Source organism: Amia ocellicauda, chromosome 17, assembly GCF_036373705.1.
Source record: "Amia ocellicauda isolate fAmiCal2 chromosome 17, fAmiCal2.hap1, whole genome shotgun sequence".
In the NCBI taxonomy this organism is placed as follows: domain Eukaryota; kingdom Metazoa; phylum Chordata; class Actinopteri; order Amiiformes; family Amiidae; genus Amia; species Amia ocellicauda.
In genome coordinates, this window is record NC_089866.1 from 1,649,994 (window position 1) to 1,668,870 (window position 18,877).

At 47.2% G+C, this 18,877-nt stretch overlaps 1 protein-coding gene across 2 annotated transcripts in view; it reads right to left on the minus strand.

Moving 5' to 3' along the window:
• mad1l1 (mitotic arrest deficient 1 like 1) overlaps nucleotides 1–18,877 on the minus strand; it is a 210,729-nt gene that overhangs the window by 116,484 nt on the left and 75,368 nt on the right. For both annotated transcript variants that reach the window (XM_066689196.1, XM_066689197.1), the window contains exons 14-15: nucleotides 11,804–11,892; nucleotides 6,677–6,767 (exon numbers count right to left, since the gene is read on the minus strand). In XM_066689196.1, coding sequence (XP_066545293.1) covers nucleotides 6,677–6,767; nucleotides 11,804–11,892 — 180 coding nt within the window. The remainder of the gene's footprint in view (nucleotides 1–6,676; nucleotides 6,768–11,803; nucleotides 11,893–18,877) is intronic.

Consider the following 18,877-nt stretch of genomic DNA (forward strand, 5'->3'; position numbering starts at 1 on the left):
AGCCGCCATCACATCTCATTACGTGCCGCACAAATCCTATCCCTGCTGTGTGTAGTCAGCACTGTCGAGATTAAAACAGAGAACCACAACACTGAACTGTGAGGGGATCAGGAGGTGCCAGTCGGGCCAGGGGGCATCCTTCAACACACACTTCACTTCTCACCATCATGTTTATTTATCGACACCGCCTCCGTCAGCTCCCCGTACGACAGAAACTTCAGCATAGTTTTTAACTTCTCCTGCAGTGAGCCTGGCCGTCCTCTGACACCGTCTCTGCGTAATGGAGCGCCAGGAGAGGAAGAGTCTGCCGGGTCTCCAGAGGGCCCTCTCCTCTCTCCGGTCTCGCCTCACCGCGCAGCTGAACGGATTAACGGCGGGCTCTGTGGAGGAGCCGCGCTCGGGGGGGCCCTGGGGAGACTCACTTAAGGAGGGCAGGCGGGAGAGAGAGCTTACCTTTCCAGCGGACCCTGACCGAATGTGTGGATCTGCCTTTCACGCCTGCTAAACACACCAGCCGCCTCCTCAGACTGCAGTTTCCACTCTGTTTCTGGCAATTTGGGGGCTTAACAAGTAGATATTTTGTATTCTCCTCCATTTTGCTGCTCTTTCTGGTGTTAGTTTTCATTCATTCATTCGTTCTTTCATTCGTTCGTTCATTCATTCATTCTCTTTTTACGGCGGGGAGAAATCATTTAAATCTTTTGAATCGGTTAATAAATAAATAAATCCATACACGATGAAAACTAGGCATTCATTAATCCATAATGAAACGGCAATTATGGCTGTAATGTATTGTTTCGTTGCTGAGGGTGGAAGACGCTTTTATCCACAATCCGCCTAATTGCTAAAAGGTCAGCAATAATTAACAAACACGGCAATAATGCGCGGCTCTCCTGCTATAATCGCGGCCTTGTCAGTCGAGCGCAGGTACTGCTTGTTCTTCCCATTACGGGGAGAGCGGGAACTGTCTGGGAAGACTTGCATGTGCCAGAAACAGTGTAAGGAACCGCCGTCAAGTGTCAATTAAAAAACAACAACAGCTGACAGCTATGACTAACGAGAAAGCGAAGCCCCCGGCTGCTCGTAACGGAGACTGATGATGAGGCAGAGGATTTCTCTTTCAGAACAACAACTTTTAATATCTTGAAGGAAAACACTGTCGGGATGGAGAGCGCTTCACAGCCGGATACTGGCAACTGCTAAATTAACAGGAGCTGGATCTCGTCCTGTCGGATATGGCCTCCGCTGGCTGGGGGGGAGCGGTCTGGAGGTTTATAGAAAGGTCCGACTAGAAAACTCCTGACACACAGCTCTCCCCTGCGCCAACTGTGTTCCTCTGCCATCCCATACTCAGCTATCGCCGGTCTACACGAGTTTTCTGCACGTTTTCGTCCATCTGGTAGTAGGAAAAAATCTTCTGCTAAGGAACAGCGTCCAAAGCTGGCGGCTGTATTACTTTTACTGCCTGTCAAAGGGAGAAAAACTTTAAAAATCCCACGTGAAAGTGCCTCAACTGTGTTATAACCACACCACACCTCAAGTCCAGCTTAAAGTCACATTTGTACAGAAAAGAAACTGAGCAAACGTCATCGCACACTTCGAAGAACGATACCTGCGGGGGGGCAGTGCGTCACGCACTCATTAGCCGAAGCTCTGCTTTGAGCCGCCGGTACAGGAGAGACGGGCAGAACCGCTCAGTCGTGTCCAAAGCGTATCCAAGCTGCAGCCCAGCATTTCATTAGTATCCAGCGCTGGATTTAACAGGACAACACCCCTGTCCTTCCTTGGGCTGGTCATTTGAGCCGGGCAATGAGTTACACACACTTTGTCTCACTCATGCAATTTCTTTGACCATTAGAAAGCTTTTTTATGCACCTACTAGCTGAAGGATAATGGACAGCCAGGCACTGATGCAATTTCATCTGCCGATCTAGGCTTCTCTTGCCAGGTCTTTGGTGCCAAACGACACCTTGCGACGAGGAGCAGCCAGCGAGGGGTTCGGTTCATCGTCAAGGCGAACAGAGACACTGATCTCCTCAAAGTGTCCGCCGGGCTGCGACTCACTCAAGCACTGCCGACCCGATCAGCGCCGTCTCACCGTCCTGTGATGTGGTGTGCTGGTCTGTACTGTCCTCCTAATGGTTTAGAAGCTGGGCAGTTTTATCTGTTGTTGTTTTTGTATTGTGTAAGATGGCGTGAAATGTGAAAACAACGTTTTTCTATTTGCAAGACAAGGTCTCGAATCGATCTTCCTCTAGGCCTTGAAATCCCTTCATCTGCTTCCTGCTTCCTCGGTGCAATGGGGACACTATTTCCAGGAACAGACGATCGGGCCCCGTGATTCAGCCGTGTGCGTGATGTACAGGTGGATGTGTGTGAGGGGCTGCATGTTCTGGGAATGTTTTGTACTGCCAGCACTGATGGGATTTCTTTTTACGGTCAAAGCCCGTGCATCGACTGGAGCGAGAGGGTAACGCACCACAACACGCAGCCGGGAGAGAACAGGAGTGTCTTAAGGAAAAGAGTGTGAAAAACAGGCCAGACTGGATCTCACAGAACTCCTCGGGGAGACGGCACAGGGATGGGCACACAAACAACACGGCACGGTGGAGAGAAAAGCGGTCAATAGAAGCGAGTGGAAACATCTTGAGGAGGCGTTCATCCAGGAAAGGATCGATATGGGCTCATGGTGATACATACACACACACACACACAAGCACTCTCATATGTATATAGCCTACACACACATTAGAATATTTATATTTTTAAAAAGAAAACAAGAATAATTTGAGAGCAACAGAAACTATCTCCATCCCCTGTCTCTCTCCGAACGCGATCATTAATTAAGAGAGACAATGATTGGAGGAGCTGCGTCTCGCGAGGTGTTTTCACAGCCCATGCGTGACAAACAAGCCGCTCTCTCGCGGTTATTCTTAAACATATGGTTTCCCGTTGCTTCTGGGCAAACTCGTCTCTCCAAAAGTGAAATCTGATTATTGAATTTGATTATCTATGCGGTTTGTGTAAAACCCATTCACATTCCTGTTGCACAAACCCAATTTCAAAGAAGCATGCAATCTGCGGCGCAGTATTAGAGGTGACAGTCCTATCACTTGGAAAGCTGTTACACAGATCTTGTTAGTTATCAGAGGTCTTAAAATAGATTCTGAAATATTTTGCTCTCTCCCTGGATTGCCCCGACACAGATTAAAACAGAAGAAATTCTTTTAGAAGCCATTATCCGCGCTAAACTTGAAATTATCCCTCCGAAATTACCCGTGGAATTGATGGCCATTTTGTGTGAAGTGTGTGCTTTCCTCGGTGTGTGTCAGCTCAAGGTGAGAATTGCGGCGCTCGGCTGCCACAAGCCTCAGGAATTACAATCAATTCAGGGTTCGTAAAAGCAACCACACTGAGGTTTGGTCAACATCTGGAGTGTGGGGCAGCCGGACAGTTTAATAACTATATGAGCCCTCTTCCAAGAATTGGAATTAAAGACCATGCTCTTAAGAGATGTATGGCTCACAAGTCCTGGACAAAGAGCTATGTTTTTCCTCTTTTCTCCTCAATTCCCTCACCCAGAAACGGCAATGGGGAATTGGAGACCAACAGCCACCAGGTCAAAGGGGGCAACGTCAAGAAAAGGCATCCGTTGCATTGTGACCACCGACCGGCGTCCTTTCCAGCTTTGCAAGAAGATGTGACCCTTGTGGGGAGCAAGTTGAAGATACAAACAGCGACTATCTAAAATAACAAACAAGCCCTCTGTTGAGGGAGCAACAAACGAGAGCAGAAAGCATGAAATCTACTGGATGTAAGCAGCCCCAAATTCAACACCACATTCCCAGCATTGACCATAATACTGCTGCTCAATACAGACCTCAAAGGACCTGCAGTACCAGGAGAGAACACAGAAACTGGAGACTTCAAGGTTTAGGAGGGAAGTTGCCTTTTTTGTTCTCTTAACTCCCAACCTGTAGCCCCCCCCCCAAGAGAAGGTGTTTGTATTGTTCTCAATCAACCACAACAGGCTGATCATAACAATTATGATTATGATTTATTGCTGCTGCTGTTCGTCTGAATTTCAATGCATTCGATCAACTCTGTGTGTCATTAAAAGACAGAAATAGAACCGCTTTTGAGTCACAACGGAAAAAACTAACGCTAAAGGTCGGCCACTGAGACCACGGGCACCTTCTACTGCCTGGCGGCCTGCTGCCCCTACCCGAGCGCCGGGGCACCGCTCTCTCTGGCGATATGATCGGGAAATCGAATCGTTAAACTCAGAAGACATTTGGGAGACGCTTCGAGTTCTCGGCACCGACCGCGCGGAGCAGATAACCTGGGGCCCAAAAAAAGACATCTGTATTCGCTCTCTAAAGGCTGCTTCAAAAGACTGATGCTATCGGCGCTGCAGTACAAAGTGAAATCCATTTCATTTCAGCACCATTGTCATTCAGAGTACAATAACCTAAAATATTCAGGGGGGGACGATTCTAAAATATCCAAAACAGCTGCCAGTACAGGGGGGGGATTAGTAATCAGAACTACATTATACTCTTATCTCTGAACAGAAGGGAATAACACTATACCTGTCCATTACACCAGACCGAGACACAATGCATTCACAGAAGACAGCACGACAACACCGCAATGAGATGCCCGGCCCAAACCCAATCTCTCACCATCTCAAGACGTTAATGGTGCCAGCCCAGCTTTTATGTATATAAATAAGATGTACAGTCTCCTTGACCTTCTGTTCTTTATAATATGCGAGTGCTGTAATGTCAATCTGATCTTATTTTCTATAAGCATATGTTTTGTAGATACCTTCCGTTGCAAAACCAATCAACAAATTAAAGTCAAACAAATGAAAGAAATTGCCAAGAACCAGAGTTCCCCGCTATGACACCACGGTCACGTATTTATCAGGTTAGTTACTTATGTCTGTTAGAAGATCAGGTTTATTCCCTGATCAATCACCGGATACAAAAGTGTCAGACAAACACAATAACACACACCGTTGTGATCTATCCCTGCGAAACGGGTTTCAAGCAGCACTCGACTACATGAGAGCATAAATCCATCTGTATCGACGGGAATCGCTCACACCTGGGATACACACATTGAGAGCTGCTTTAGGATGTAGTAATTTGTAAGGGATTTAATTCCCTTGCCTGGATGCAGTAATCAAGCACAATCACTGGCGATCACTTTAAATCTAAATAAACAAACAAACAAGAGAGAAAGAAAACCTGTAGCTCTCTTCCTTCCCACAATCCCTCAGGAGGCACATTACAGAAGAATGGTACTTATTGTGTTTTTCCACTTAATGAGGAGAAAGTCTGCCCGACCATTAGCCACTTAGATGAAAGTTCCCAATAACGTCACCCCAAGCGCCCATTCCTCCGCGGTGCGAGTCCAATTAAAGGGCCTCAGTGACAGGTCTGGTAGCAAAGTGTGCCGCAGAGGCGTTAAACGGCTGCTAAACTCTGTTTATCACACTTGTCAATTTCGGCTTCCCTGACACGCGGTATTAAACGTGGATTTGATGCGTTGTAAATAAGTGTCAAAACGAGACGAGTCGTCCAGCCCAACGCCAGTTCGATAAGGATTAGAGGGAGAGAAGAATTTATTGGGATCCGAGGGGTCAGAACTAAGGAGGGATTAGAGAGGAGACCGGATCTGCCCTGGCAGGTGGCGGGCCGCCGGAGAGCGCGGTGCACAGCAGCAATTACTTTTCACAGAGTCCCCTCGTAAAGGCACCAGGCAGCGGGTGATTGTAAAACAGGTCTGGAGCCGGAGGACAGTGGGAGGCACCGTACATCACGATCGGTATCCATGTGGTGGATTTGGCGGTCGCTCCCTCAACATCCTCCTCTCTGCCACAGTGCCAGGCAGGGCTGGACCACAAACAGACGCATCATTGGTATTCACTCGACAAATCTTCCTAATCCCGTCTTCCTCCGTCCTCTGCGTCCCCGCGATTACCTCCAGCTCCCTCCCCAGACGCCCTCGATGCGTCATCGATTCCTCGGCTAAACGCCCCCATTTTCTCGTCTTAAACGGCCTCGTCCAACGGGAAGCTGATGCCACCTTCTCTCTCATTCTTTCGGTTCCCAAAGTTATTTGTTATTGCGATAGAGTCTCCACAGACACGGACGCCTCTCGGCTCCAGCGATCGCATCGATTGGCGCCCATTTAAATGCTTTATTCTTCCCAGACCTTCAGCAGAAGTACTCGGGAATTATGTGCAATTCTTCTCATGGCATTGGCGCCGTTCTTTTTTTATACTTAATATGATTTAATGGTGTTAGAAGGCACATTGACTGCTACAGCTACTGCCATGGTTGTCAATATAAACAACCCTGATTTCAGAAGTTTATTTATGACACAGTTTAAGGTTATAGATGTTTTTGTTGCCTTCAACGTAGACGAGACACAAACGCTACACACATTCCCTCAGTTCTGTCCTGCAGCACACAAAGAGTTAACACCAGCCAGAAGCAGAGGAGTCTGGGAAGAGTTGGGAAAGAAGAGTTTTTCTGTTGTTGCCGTTGCCCTTTGCAAAGCCTTCTTCTGAACGGGTAAAGGTTATCTTTTATCTAAACGCAGTGCCTTAAAGGAGAGAGCAACAGCAGCCCGGGTGTCGTTAATCAGTTGTCACACAGCGTACCTGCAGGTTGTGCCTCTCGAGCCGCATCTCCAGGATGTTGTTCTGCTCTTCGAGGCGCCGGCGCTCGGCCTCCAGCTCCTCCGTCTTCTGTCTGCCGGGAGAAACGCACCGCTGAAAAAACATCCCCGTTTCTCACCCTGTAATTATTTTCTGTTACCATTACAAAAAAAAACTCACAATGCCATTTTAGCCCATAATTAGTTTTAAAGTGGTTATGAGAGTGGCACGGGGGAGGGGGGGCCTGGAAGGCACATACTAATGATTGTCTGTTTATAGATTTACTTATTACAGCGCTACGGGTCACACAGGTTGATGTGGGGAGATGCGTGCGAGCGGAGGAGCGATCCAGTGCCCGGAGACGAGCGACGGGAGAGGAGAGAGGAGAGATCGCCCCCTCGTGGGGAGAGGGTTTCACAGGACGTTCTCTCTTGGTCTCTCATTCCCTCTCTTTCCCTCCCTCTCTCCATTTCTCTCTCATTCCCCCCTCTCTCTGTCTCTCCGTCTCTCATTCCCCCCTCTGTCTATCCGTCTCTCATTCCCCCTCTCTCTGTCTCTCTCTCTCTCCCTCTCTCTCAATATTGACTCACACGGCCCGTTCACCACAGGGTGCCCAAGAGGAAGGAGCCGGATGTGTTTGAGTGGCACGCGGCCCCAGCGAGGAACCCGCAGGAAAGCCTAATCCGCCGGATAACGAAGACAAACGGTGGGTATTTTCTGGGCCGACTATCCAGGCAGCCGCCCTGGAGCGTTTGACACACAACACACGCACACGGCTACGCGGTTCAGCCATGGACGAGCGCTACCTTCCCAACAATGCCAACTTGGCACATTCTGTAGTCATCTTAAAATCATATATGAAATAAAAACTAAGTTAGGCCCAGGAGTTAATATAGAAGATCCCCAATTCTCTGCAGTTTCTTTTTGGTTTGTTTTTAAAGGTTCTAGCTTTGTTTTTTCTTTTCTTGTTTCCCTTTCTTTCTTCACTTTTCAATTTAAAGGTGCAGCCGTTTATCACACTTCGCAGCTGCCAGCCCGCAGTCCGAGCTCCCAACCCCTGCGGTCAAAACCTCCTCGCTCTTCCAGGAAACTTTTCCCCCGAGAAACTCGTGACTGGAAACACAATTTGCAGAGGGCAAAGATTGGCCGCCGACACCCCACACTTTATTGGCTCCTTAAATGCAATAAACAACAGAGACCATTTTAGTTTTAAAGTAAGACTGAGAAGCAATTTTCCCCAGCTCCTAATGCAGCAAAAGGAAAGACTTTACACCGTGGACGACTTTACACAAGTAAAGTTAAATCAAGACGCCGCAGACACACTGGGCTCGGAAACAAATGCCGTTTTATTTAATCTGTTTATTATAGTAGCAACCGTCTTAAAAGGCAACTCGTACGTCGCTTAGGGAATCTCGTTAAGTTTTTATTCCTTCGTTAAACCCTACTTCATCCACAGCGAGATCTCAAACATCCGTATATATTAATAAGTGAAAGAACTGGGCAGTGCTCATTAATCCACAGCTGTTAATTACAGAGCTGAAGAGGAAATGTATGCTTTGTCATAAAGAAGTGCCGATATCCATATATAATTACGAAAGAAATCTGGCATTAAAGAAATAACCGAAATGGCATCTCATTAAGAAGTGAATCGACCCCTCGGATTAATCAGCAGAGCTGCTAATTCAGGCCTCTTGATTCAGTTGGGTGGAAATTGAGGAATGAGACAATAAGACCAGGAGAGGAGAGGAGAGCAAGCAGAGTAGAGGGGAGAGAGGAGGGGAGGAGAGGAGAGGAGGAGAGAGAAGAAAGAAGAGAGAGAAGAGACAGGAGCAGGAGAAGAAGAGAGGAGAGAGAGGAGCAGGAGAAGAAGAGAGAGGAGGGAGGAGAGAGAGGAGCAGGACAAGAAGAGAGGAGGGAGGAGAGGATGCATTTGCTCATTGCGTTTCTCCCACACGGCACCGCTCCGCCGGCTGCAATGCTGTCCACAGCTTTATTGGACTCTGCAGAAATCACTCTGCGGTGCCAAGGAAGTTTTTTTTTCTTTACTTTCATTCTCCACCAAACTGGAAACAGGAATCCGTCCCACCTGCGCCGCCGGCTGCCGGTGTCATTTTCCATTTACATCCCCATGTAAAGAACGAGCCAGAGAGAGGGAGATGGGGGAGGAGAAAAGATCTGCCGAACTGATTTAATATCTGGCTGCCGGTCTGGCCTGACGTAGTGTCAATCGATGCGCTGTGAGCCGGCGGAGACGCGGACGCGGTGAAGCTCAGAGCCCATTTCATATCTGCAGAAACAATCCACTTTACAGCAGGCAGGGGTCCAGTTAGCAACTCCATTTCTTAATCAAGTAATTACCCTGCACAAAATCAATAACAATCAATGCACTGACAGCACCTTCTTTCTCTCATTAAGGCGTCCGGCTCCCGCAGCATCTCCGCGGTGTCACGGGCCCGTGATGGCCTCCGATGTAAATGTCTCTCTGCCCTCGCGGACCTTCCACTAAAACCGCAATAATTACAATTAATATCTATCTATCAACCTGCCTGCTTGGCCATCTGCTCATCCACAGAAACACAGAGCCCCCGTCATAAAAACGAGGGAGAGAAGACAGGCGGCTGTTTCTTCTGGCGTTTTTAATTGCTCCCTAAAACCATCGTCTCTTAATGGAAATGCGACGGTTGCGGCACGCCAGGGCCTGCCAGGGAGGTCATCGGCGGCCACACGCCTCTCTGGGTCACTTTTCATGTAGGAAAGTTTTCATTGTGAGGAGTGGTACATGTGCCAGGGCTGCGGAGACGCGCGATACGTGCCGGCTGTGGTGTCTTCAGTGCCCTAAATTCTTGGCCTTTCAGAGCCTCTTGTTGGTGGATTTTTTTGGCGCCCCCTTTCACCATGCCGCCTGGCAGCCGTCCCACAGACCCCACTGACTACTGATCATATTTAAAACGTAAAAGGCTGTGCCGAAACCACAGGATTGTTGTTCTGTTCTCTTTATCATGTCAGGGACACATTACAATCCGGATTTTTACCGAGGATTAAATCGATTAGCTGTCACAGACACAGATGTTAAAGATTCACGACTTTAAAAAGTTCTCCTTTCACAACATGGAGCAGATTTCGGTTGTCAAACATATTCTCTACCTTAAATAATCTCTCTCTCTTCCCGATTACTAGTATTCAAAGCCGACGCCAGCGCTCTGGAACAGATGTTAATTCAATCCTCAGCTGAAAACAAACTGATAATTGCTTTGCTCCACAGGGGCATCAAGAAACCTTTTCTATGCCATTTGTTTTGTTTTTCTACGCCGAAGGAAAACGTCCCGCAGCACCTGCGGATACTCGCACGCCGGTGATGCATCTCTCCTCTCGGTGGATCGCATTAAAACCTGCGGCACGCAAATTCCTCCGTAGGTGTAAAACCCGAGTTCTTGGGATAATGCTCCGGCGTCCCTAAACGAATGAGGAAGCGTGTTTTGCGAGTCTGACTGCGGCCGGTGTCGACGCTCGTGCGATACGATGATGTGCATGAAACCCCAATTGGAACAGAAGACGCCGAGCGGTTTCCTCTTGCCTCGGGGCGCATCGGTTGTGTTTAGGTTCACAGTTCAGTGTGTAATTCTAGAAAGAGAAATGACACGTTTATAAATATTAAAGATCCCCTGCATTCAACCGAGCGCTTCAGAAAAGCCACTGAAAATCGCTTTGATCTTCTGAAACATGAAAGGGTGTGTGTATGTGTACAGATATAGATATCACACACACACAAACACCAGCATTTACCCACTCGTTAATTGTGCTGTGAATGGACTAATGAGACAATTTTGTGGCCGTGACTTCACAGGCACACGTTTATTCTTATTATATGTATTATTCTGATGATTGTAATTTTCCCCTGGAAGGTTTCGGTCGCCCTTTCATCACGTCTCTGTGCGGCGGATGGAAAAGCGTCTATGGCACACATCACAGCTGCACACTAACGACGGCGCCGGCCTGCGCTCTTTTCTCACGTTGTTTGTGAAATCCCCGTGGGGCCGAGACCACATGGACGCCCTGGTGCGTTAATGAAGAATCAGCCCTCCGGGAGACGCAGTTTTAAATTACCTTGAAAGAGGAGAAAAGCTCAATTGTCGGGACGTGCGTGGCTTTATCAGACACCGCATTACCGCCATTATGGAATGCCGTTATTGGAAAGAGAAAGTGATTGTGTGTAAATTAATTGGCAGGGCACAATGGATGCGTCAATCTTGCCTGTGACACAGACGTCAGGACCGGCTTTCTTGCTACCTGCTGTTATTATCGCTGCGGTCATTTGCCGTTTGTTTTTCTGCTGGATTTCACCAAACTAAACCCACCGAGGGGCCGCCTGCTGGACTGAGTTGTTTTATGCATTTGTCTGTAATTGAAGACCATAAATGAAAGACATAAAAATAAAAAATAAACAACCTGCTTAAAACTGAAAGCTGTGCTGCCCGAGCTCTCTCCAGAGGACAATCGCGGAGACGGGGGGAATAGGAGCGATCCGCGGCGAGGAAACGAACGGCATCTGCAGACTGTGTGAGCGCTGTCTGGATCACCCTGCCCCAGCTGGCAGGCGTGCCTCGCGTTTGTTCTCCCCTCACGAATCGAAACGCTCTCTTTACATACATATAATCAAATATTACATGGAAGAGAAATAGGAAAAAGACGAGGGGACGTGTGTACAGAAGAGATGAAGCTCTTTGGTATGAGGGGGAAAGGAAACAATGAACTGGTTTGTGGTTCCTGCTCTGGTTTAGTTGTTTCCCCGTTGAGAAGTGCGTTGTGGGAATTTCACACTCGAGACACAAACTGACTGCTGTCTGACGCACACACCGTTTCCGACACGCACACAATTGTTGTTTTTTGTATACATATTTCGTTTGGGTGTAGATTGGAAATGATCAGCTGGGCAGACGCGTCTACGGCTCCGATGGAGTCACACCGGCTGTCCGAGGAGAGATTCTAGTGGTAAACAAATTAAAAAGTATGACACCTCCACTCTATCTAACATTTCCACCCCCCATCGGATTCCTCAGATATGAACGCATGCGGCCGTTTGACACCGATGTCCCGAAGCGAGGCCCTCCCTGCGCGGTGGCGGACGCTGACCTGAGGGAGTTGACCTCCTCGTTGCTGATGAAGGAGCTGTTGTCCGCCGTGGCCGCCTGCTTCTTCAGGATGTCCAGCTCGGTTTCAGCCTGAAACACAACAGAAACAATCAGTGTGGAGGACAAATACGATTGCAGGTGATGTGAAGAGATGGGGGGGTTGGGGGGGTATATTTATCATATGCTCCCAAGATCAAGAGGAGAAAAAAAACACAAATCGCACATCAGGAGGACACGGAATGCGCATAATTTAGCATTGATGAAACTCTGGCACCACAATATCATGCATTCAGATCTCAGGATGACCTTAGCCGTCCCGTTCTTCCCATTTAAAATGCCCGGGCACATTTCCTGCACATTTCTCTGTCTCGATGGTGTCAGCCGCAAGGGGAGCGAATCTGCTGACCTCTGGCACGCTGGGAAACCTCCGAGGCGCGAGAATAAGTGTTTATCAGTATGTTCCCACACACATCAATCTGCTAATTAGCATCCAGGCTTACACATCAGTCCATCGAGATCACAAGCGCTTTCATATCATGGCTTGATCAGACTCCAGCACGGACAGACAACAGTGGCTGAAGGTCACAACATGTGAAAAGAACATCTTGGCGAAGACTCTACGAACAGACGTGTAGAAAACGAAGCTCTGACCGCTGCACCGGCACGGGAGAGAGGATGACAGCGTACACTGCTCCCCTGAGACGAGGCCATCGAGTCATCTGCGTATTTCCACGCGGTGAGACCAGGGGATGCAACGCGTTGTCTGAAGATGAACGAGACCCCCACCATAGACCTCACAGGCGCACGGGTGCCAGTCATTCGGTCTTTCCCTATTTTTGTCAAAAGCAGGGCCTCAACTATCAGTCAGGAATAAAACATTGATTTTCTGCCTAAGAGACAAACCATAAACCCTTTATACTACAGTGTTGTTAATAAATGATGGGTAAATAGTTTATAAAACAATTAAAAACCATTAATAATTCAATTTATTAATGATCAATAAACCTTTGTAAGATATGACGCATCATTTATAAAATTAAAATAAATTAAATATCTAAATCGAAGCCCCTGAAGTAAATAAATGTAATAACAATGAGAAGAATAACAGCGGCTACACTACGCTACAAAGTAGAGAGTGAAGAGTGAGTCTCGAGAGCCCGGGGCCCATCTTAAACAGATATGCTTTACAGATACTGGGTTCTGGCACACAATGTACCATGTTCTGGAGTTCTGTGACTGGCCAGAGGAAGTCACTGTCCGGCCTGAGTCCATTACTGAAGAAACATCTCTGTGAGAAAACGGTTGTTTCGAACTACGCAATCTGACCTCACAAACAAGAGACAAAACTACCCCCGTTCAGATTTGTTCTGTCAAACGCTGCATATTGCATTATTCAGTCGGTAGCCGAGCCACAGGGGATACATCATTATACAGGCATGATCTGCGTTAACAAACTAAATCTAATTTTCTCCTGGCAATCATTTTCTATCAGACCATCAAACGTGTTGAAAGAAGAGAAAATAATAATTATAAATTAAATTAATAAGATAACATCGCATTTCCCTTAAATTGCAAAGTGTCCCATTAACAGCGAAATTGTTTTGAGACTGTCCAGACAGCCTGCAGAATCATAAGCAAAGAAAAGTAATTTACTCCCCCCCACCCCGCTTATCGGAAAATATATTTATCATTCAGGAGTCCTCTCCGTGTTTGCAGTCTTTGGGATTTGTTTCTTCGCCGGGGCGCCGCGGCTCATGGCAGTGCAGAGATGTCTGATATCTCATCCGTCAAGGCCAGCACCGGTCCTGCAGCCTGCTGGCGGCTCTCCGGCACGACAAGATGAATCGGCGAGAGCCAGAGGTCTCCCAAGCCCACCTGTGTACCATCTGCGTCGGGTAATTTGTTCCCGACTCAAAATGAAGATGTAGTGGGGGGAAAGGCAGGGCAGCAGGGAGAAATAATAAGGTGTTTAGCTTCGGTTTTCCGAAATTATCGACCCCCTCCTCTCACACACACAGGCGGACGCAAGACATCTCCCTCTCCTCCTTCATCCCTAATCTCGGCCTTATTGCCCTCCGCGGCTCCAAGAGGCGGCTTTCGAAAGCGTGGGCGACGGCGGACGTCAAGACATGCCCGTTCGGTGGCGACTTGATTTGAACAAATTCCTTTCGTTAGATCTGGGGCGCTGACAAGAATTGAACTTGAAGACAATAATTTGGAAAAATGTCTCCCCTCGTGATGCGACACGGAACGGGGGAAAGGGCCGAGCCGAATATACACGATATAAAGCAATCGTCTGTTCTCTCCATCCCTCTTGAATACAGAGAGGGGAGGACAATAAATAAATAAGGCTTTTGACGAACAGGATTACCAGTCAAATAACAGAGACGGGGCGAATTTCACAGGGTGTCACATTTGATCACGAGCACATTAGGGAGAGAGCCACGAGGCAGGGGAAGCAGAGGAGCTGGAAGAATTCAAAAGCGCCGAGTGTTAAAGCAGTTTACGAATTAATATGGGTCAGTTGCCTTTTAGAGTCTCACCAGTCCAGATTATGATACAGAAGTGAGCGAGGGATTGAGGCGTCTGTCAGGAGTGAAAGCCAACTCTACCCCCAACTCTTACTGTGGCAATTTCATCGAAAGATTAAACTGCACCGCTCAAGACGACAATGCTTTGGCTTGCGGCGGAAATAAAGTAAGACAAAACCAAACAAGGACATTTCCCCAATTCTTTGTTGTTGTTGTTGACGTTCTATTCAAATATTTCAAATCGGACTGACAGCCATCGCTGTGGTTGACACAGGAAAGACGGGCAGACGTGACACAGAGAGATGTCATCGCAGGGACGTCACGGCACATTAAAACCACATCTGTTTACATCATCCCTGTAGGGTGAGCATTTTACAAACCTGCTGCTTCCTTCCGCTCACTGCTATTTCAACAGTCACGTTTGAACCCACTTTGAGAGACAGACCGACTTGTGCACCCTCTGGTGTTATTATACAACAGCAATTTCTTTCTCAGCCTTGAAACGAAACCATCTCCTTACACTGCTAAATAATAAAGAACCAGAGAGAGAGAGAGAGAGAGAGAGAGAAAATGAGCACTCAGAACAGCCTGTTCTACATGCAGAGTTAATGCACGGATTCATATGCGTCTCCCCTCTCTGTCCCCTCATTTAAGAGCCATAATTACTCAGAGCACAACTTGAGGAAGGCAGCGGTGGCCGGGGAGAACAGGCTGTCATCGGCTGCAGCCAGCGCTAACCTCGGAGGACAGGCTGCTTCCGAGTTCGCAGCCAGCCGTCTCTGAGAAATACATGTTTAGTATTTCTGAGGTGACAGGCGCTGGGCTCTCGAATGCCCACGGAGGATATTAAAACCGAGACACACAAGCAATGGTTGTTTGCCACTTCAGTAAGCCTGCATTTTTGCCTTTTATGAAGCTTATAGCAAAAGTTGGCCAACGCATTTTATCATTATGACCATTATTATGCACATAGAGATTCAATGCAATTATATACATTTACAAAACATGCATAAACAAACCAGACATAAAGGTCTATAATGCACCTGATAATAACACTAACAAAAATGTGTGATAGTTCTCAAACTGAGACTGGTGGCATCAGGACATTCATATCACCTGGTAACAGCCAAGATCAGTGCCACTCGGGTACGGCATGCCTTGAATAAGTGAACCGTCATTTACTTTCAAATAACACAAACAACATGAAAACAATTTTCATGGCACCCAACTCTGTCACGAAAACCACACGCAAGTTTCTCTTCACAAACCACAGGAACGCACCGATAGCGGTATTCACAATCTGTGAAGGCCGCGTGTGGAGCCCAACGGACGTAAATCAGATTGGCATGACCGTACACCTCTCCACAGAAAATAGATATTTCCAGACTAATACTGAACACATTTCTTCTCCGGTTCCTCGAGCCTAATACGCAGAGACACCAAACAAATGACGTTTGTGTTTACCTATAATTGTATTTGAATCTTTATCGCATTTATGAACTATCGAGATCATGTCATGGAAGCGTGCGCGAGCGTGGCAGCATGTGAGGAGAGGCACGGGATATTGTGTCCGTTTCTTTACTGATGTGCAGGGAGGAGAACAGATCCAGAGAACAGGGGGAATCGTCATCCTACAGCATGGGTTTACTTGGACACGGTTCAGTGCCCTGGGCTCCTCAGACAAAGACTGGCGGCACAAAACAGACCGAGAAACAAAACCCCGTGCTCACAGCAGAGACACTACTTCCTCTCATCACCACGCTGGCTTCCTCAGTCCTGACACTATGAGGCACGCGGCTCTCGATAATCGTGCAGATGTGTTTAATAGCCCTGCTCGGAGGCGTTCATCAAAACAAGTCCTCAGCTCCTCACACAAATCTATATTCAGCGCCATACTGCGGCCCCTACCTGCCCCGTCCGCCGCTCTCTCTAAAACCTGCACCTGCTTCTCTATTCAGCCTCTCTCTCGCTGGCCCGGCACCAGACACTTGTTAATGCATTGTCCTGCCAAGAACAATCACATGTGAGGCGTAAGGACTCCTACAGGCCTCCGGGCGCGGCTCCAGCACACAGGAGATGCCTTTTAAGTAAGCACTAACTACTATGTGACATTAAAACAGAATTCATTACCTAATGCCTCTAAAACATCAACGTTTAATTGTTCTCTGTCGTCCTGCCAGTGATATGAGGTGTAGTATCTAATTCCCCACAATAGTTTTTGTGTTTTTTTAATTAAACGGCACAGAAAGGAGAAACCAGGTGTGAAAATCTGAGAGATGTTTGAGAGAGAGAGAGAGAGAGAGAAAAACACATTGATAACTTGTAGCTGTCCAGTTTCTGTATTTCATGTCATATTTTGATAGCTTTCTTTCTGTATGTGTGTGTGTGTATTCTATTTATTCATTAAATATGACTATTTTTACCCCAGGGATAGATTCTGCAGATGAACCATGAAAAACACTGATACAAACCCAAACGAACATCAGAAACTCTTTGATGGTGCAGTTCAATTACCACAGATCTAAATCGTAGTGCTGATTAGCACTGAATTAAAATAATAAAAAAAAGACAGAGGGGGAGAGAGGGAGAGAGAGAGATGCAAGAGATAGATGACGGAGTGAGATAAGTATTAAAGGAAAATGCAGAGAAACATCTTCAGAGGGAGTCAGGGCCATCGGTCATACTCAGAATTTGCAGCTGTGTCCACACCTGTCCCCACCTGCAGTCCTGCTCTCTGTGTTAAAATACTGAAGGCAGCTTCCTCAGGTACAGACCTGAGTGGGTCATTAATAATTAAATCTGCAACATTTTCCAAAAGCAATGCTGTGTTCGTTAATGGCCCCAATGGCAAACAGTCCTGGGGTTTATTAGAGACCAGACACCAAGGTGGTTTTGTTGAAAATGCAAAAACAGAATATATATGTATTATTTTCTACAGATTCCCACATGTCCCCTATATTGCTGCTCTGTACGGAGCCATTACAAATACTGCATTGTTCACCTCCAAACAAAACCACAGCCAGGAACGGTGAACACCACCGACGAGCTGTTCTGTCCTCAGTTATAAAGGCCGGGACGGGAATGAGGACCTGAATACGTCTCTATGTTCGGGTCTGCTTTGTCGTATCTTACGGTCAGCTACACCAGCAACATGACCGGCCTGACCACCGGAGAGCACCAGTAACCACAGCTCTTGTTTTCCTTCCCCAGAATCACATTTGCTCTTCCAGGTTGGAGTGGAAAACACAGAGACACTTTCCTGAAAACCGATATCTCCCTCGACGCGACTCTGGGCATCTCTGACCGCAGGCGAAGATGCATCGAAAGCAGGTTAACACACCACACACAACTGCCAGCACACTGTACGGACAAAGGAAAGCAGGGAGGCTTGATGAAGTCCAATTAGGGAGTTAACGAGCAGCGTTATCAAAGTATTGCGTGTCTTGACTGTGCTGTACAACTAACACACACAGCATCCCTCACACGCACAGACCTAAACTTAACGGAACCCCTTTATATTCACAGGAAAACACACGAGCTGCTGCACTTCCACCTGCAATCCTACTTTACTGCGGTCTTTGCAAAAACACCTTGTGAAAAATTAATAACATCAGAGGAATCCCAGCGCAGTCTTTACCATGGTTTCAACAGATACCTGTGAGCAGCCGAATCCCTGGAACAGCTGTTCGGTTTAATGAAAGTTTACTTCTCGTGTGTCATAGAATATCTTCACATAAAAAGCTGCACTCCTCCCAAGAAACACCCTTTTACAGCAGAATCACATTTGCAAGTTTGTTTGAGAATCTCCCAACAGTTTTTAATCTAGTTTTTATTCCTCTTCCTTTATAATGGCCATTCACCACGAGCAAGCTGCGCCACATCACGTGATCGGCACCTCAATATCACTTTTAGATTCATCATCTTCTCTTCATGACATCTATATATATAAAATAAGGATTCCCCCACACAACCACAGGCTAGGACCGCCTCCTTTTCACATTTCAACATCGCGGAGTGTAAAACTTTTCGAATTAAACCTGCCAGTCAAGATTCCCGAGCCTTGGGTCCCTCTCTTCTCACGAACACCTTTCTGCTCCCGCTTCAGAAAAACTCATTAAATTGAAACAAAAAATTCCCTCCCCCGGGGGATTCACGAGATAACGCTTTCTTTATGGCAGTAATCAAAATCGTTTCTATTTTCCCCTCGTTCTAATTATGGAAAAGTTTGTTAATGAGGCAGTGGCTTTACTCGGTGCCTCCTCACATTGATATTAATTACATTTGGGAAGTAATCGAGGACCACAACAGAACGACAGGCCTATCAGTCCTAATTGCACTAATTAATAGAGGAGAGTCGACGTGGAGCTGTCTCGGCCTCTCCGGCAATTAACTAATGAGTTTTTACTTCTGTTTGAGAGAATCATTGCGAAGCCGGACCGCTTTCTGTGGCTTTAAACAACCGGGCTCGATCACACGTGGTCAGGAAGAAAAGCCGGCGAGTTTATCAGTGTTGAGATCGCAGAACCACTTTGCCGAGCCGCACC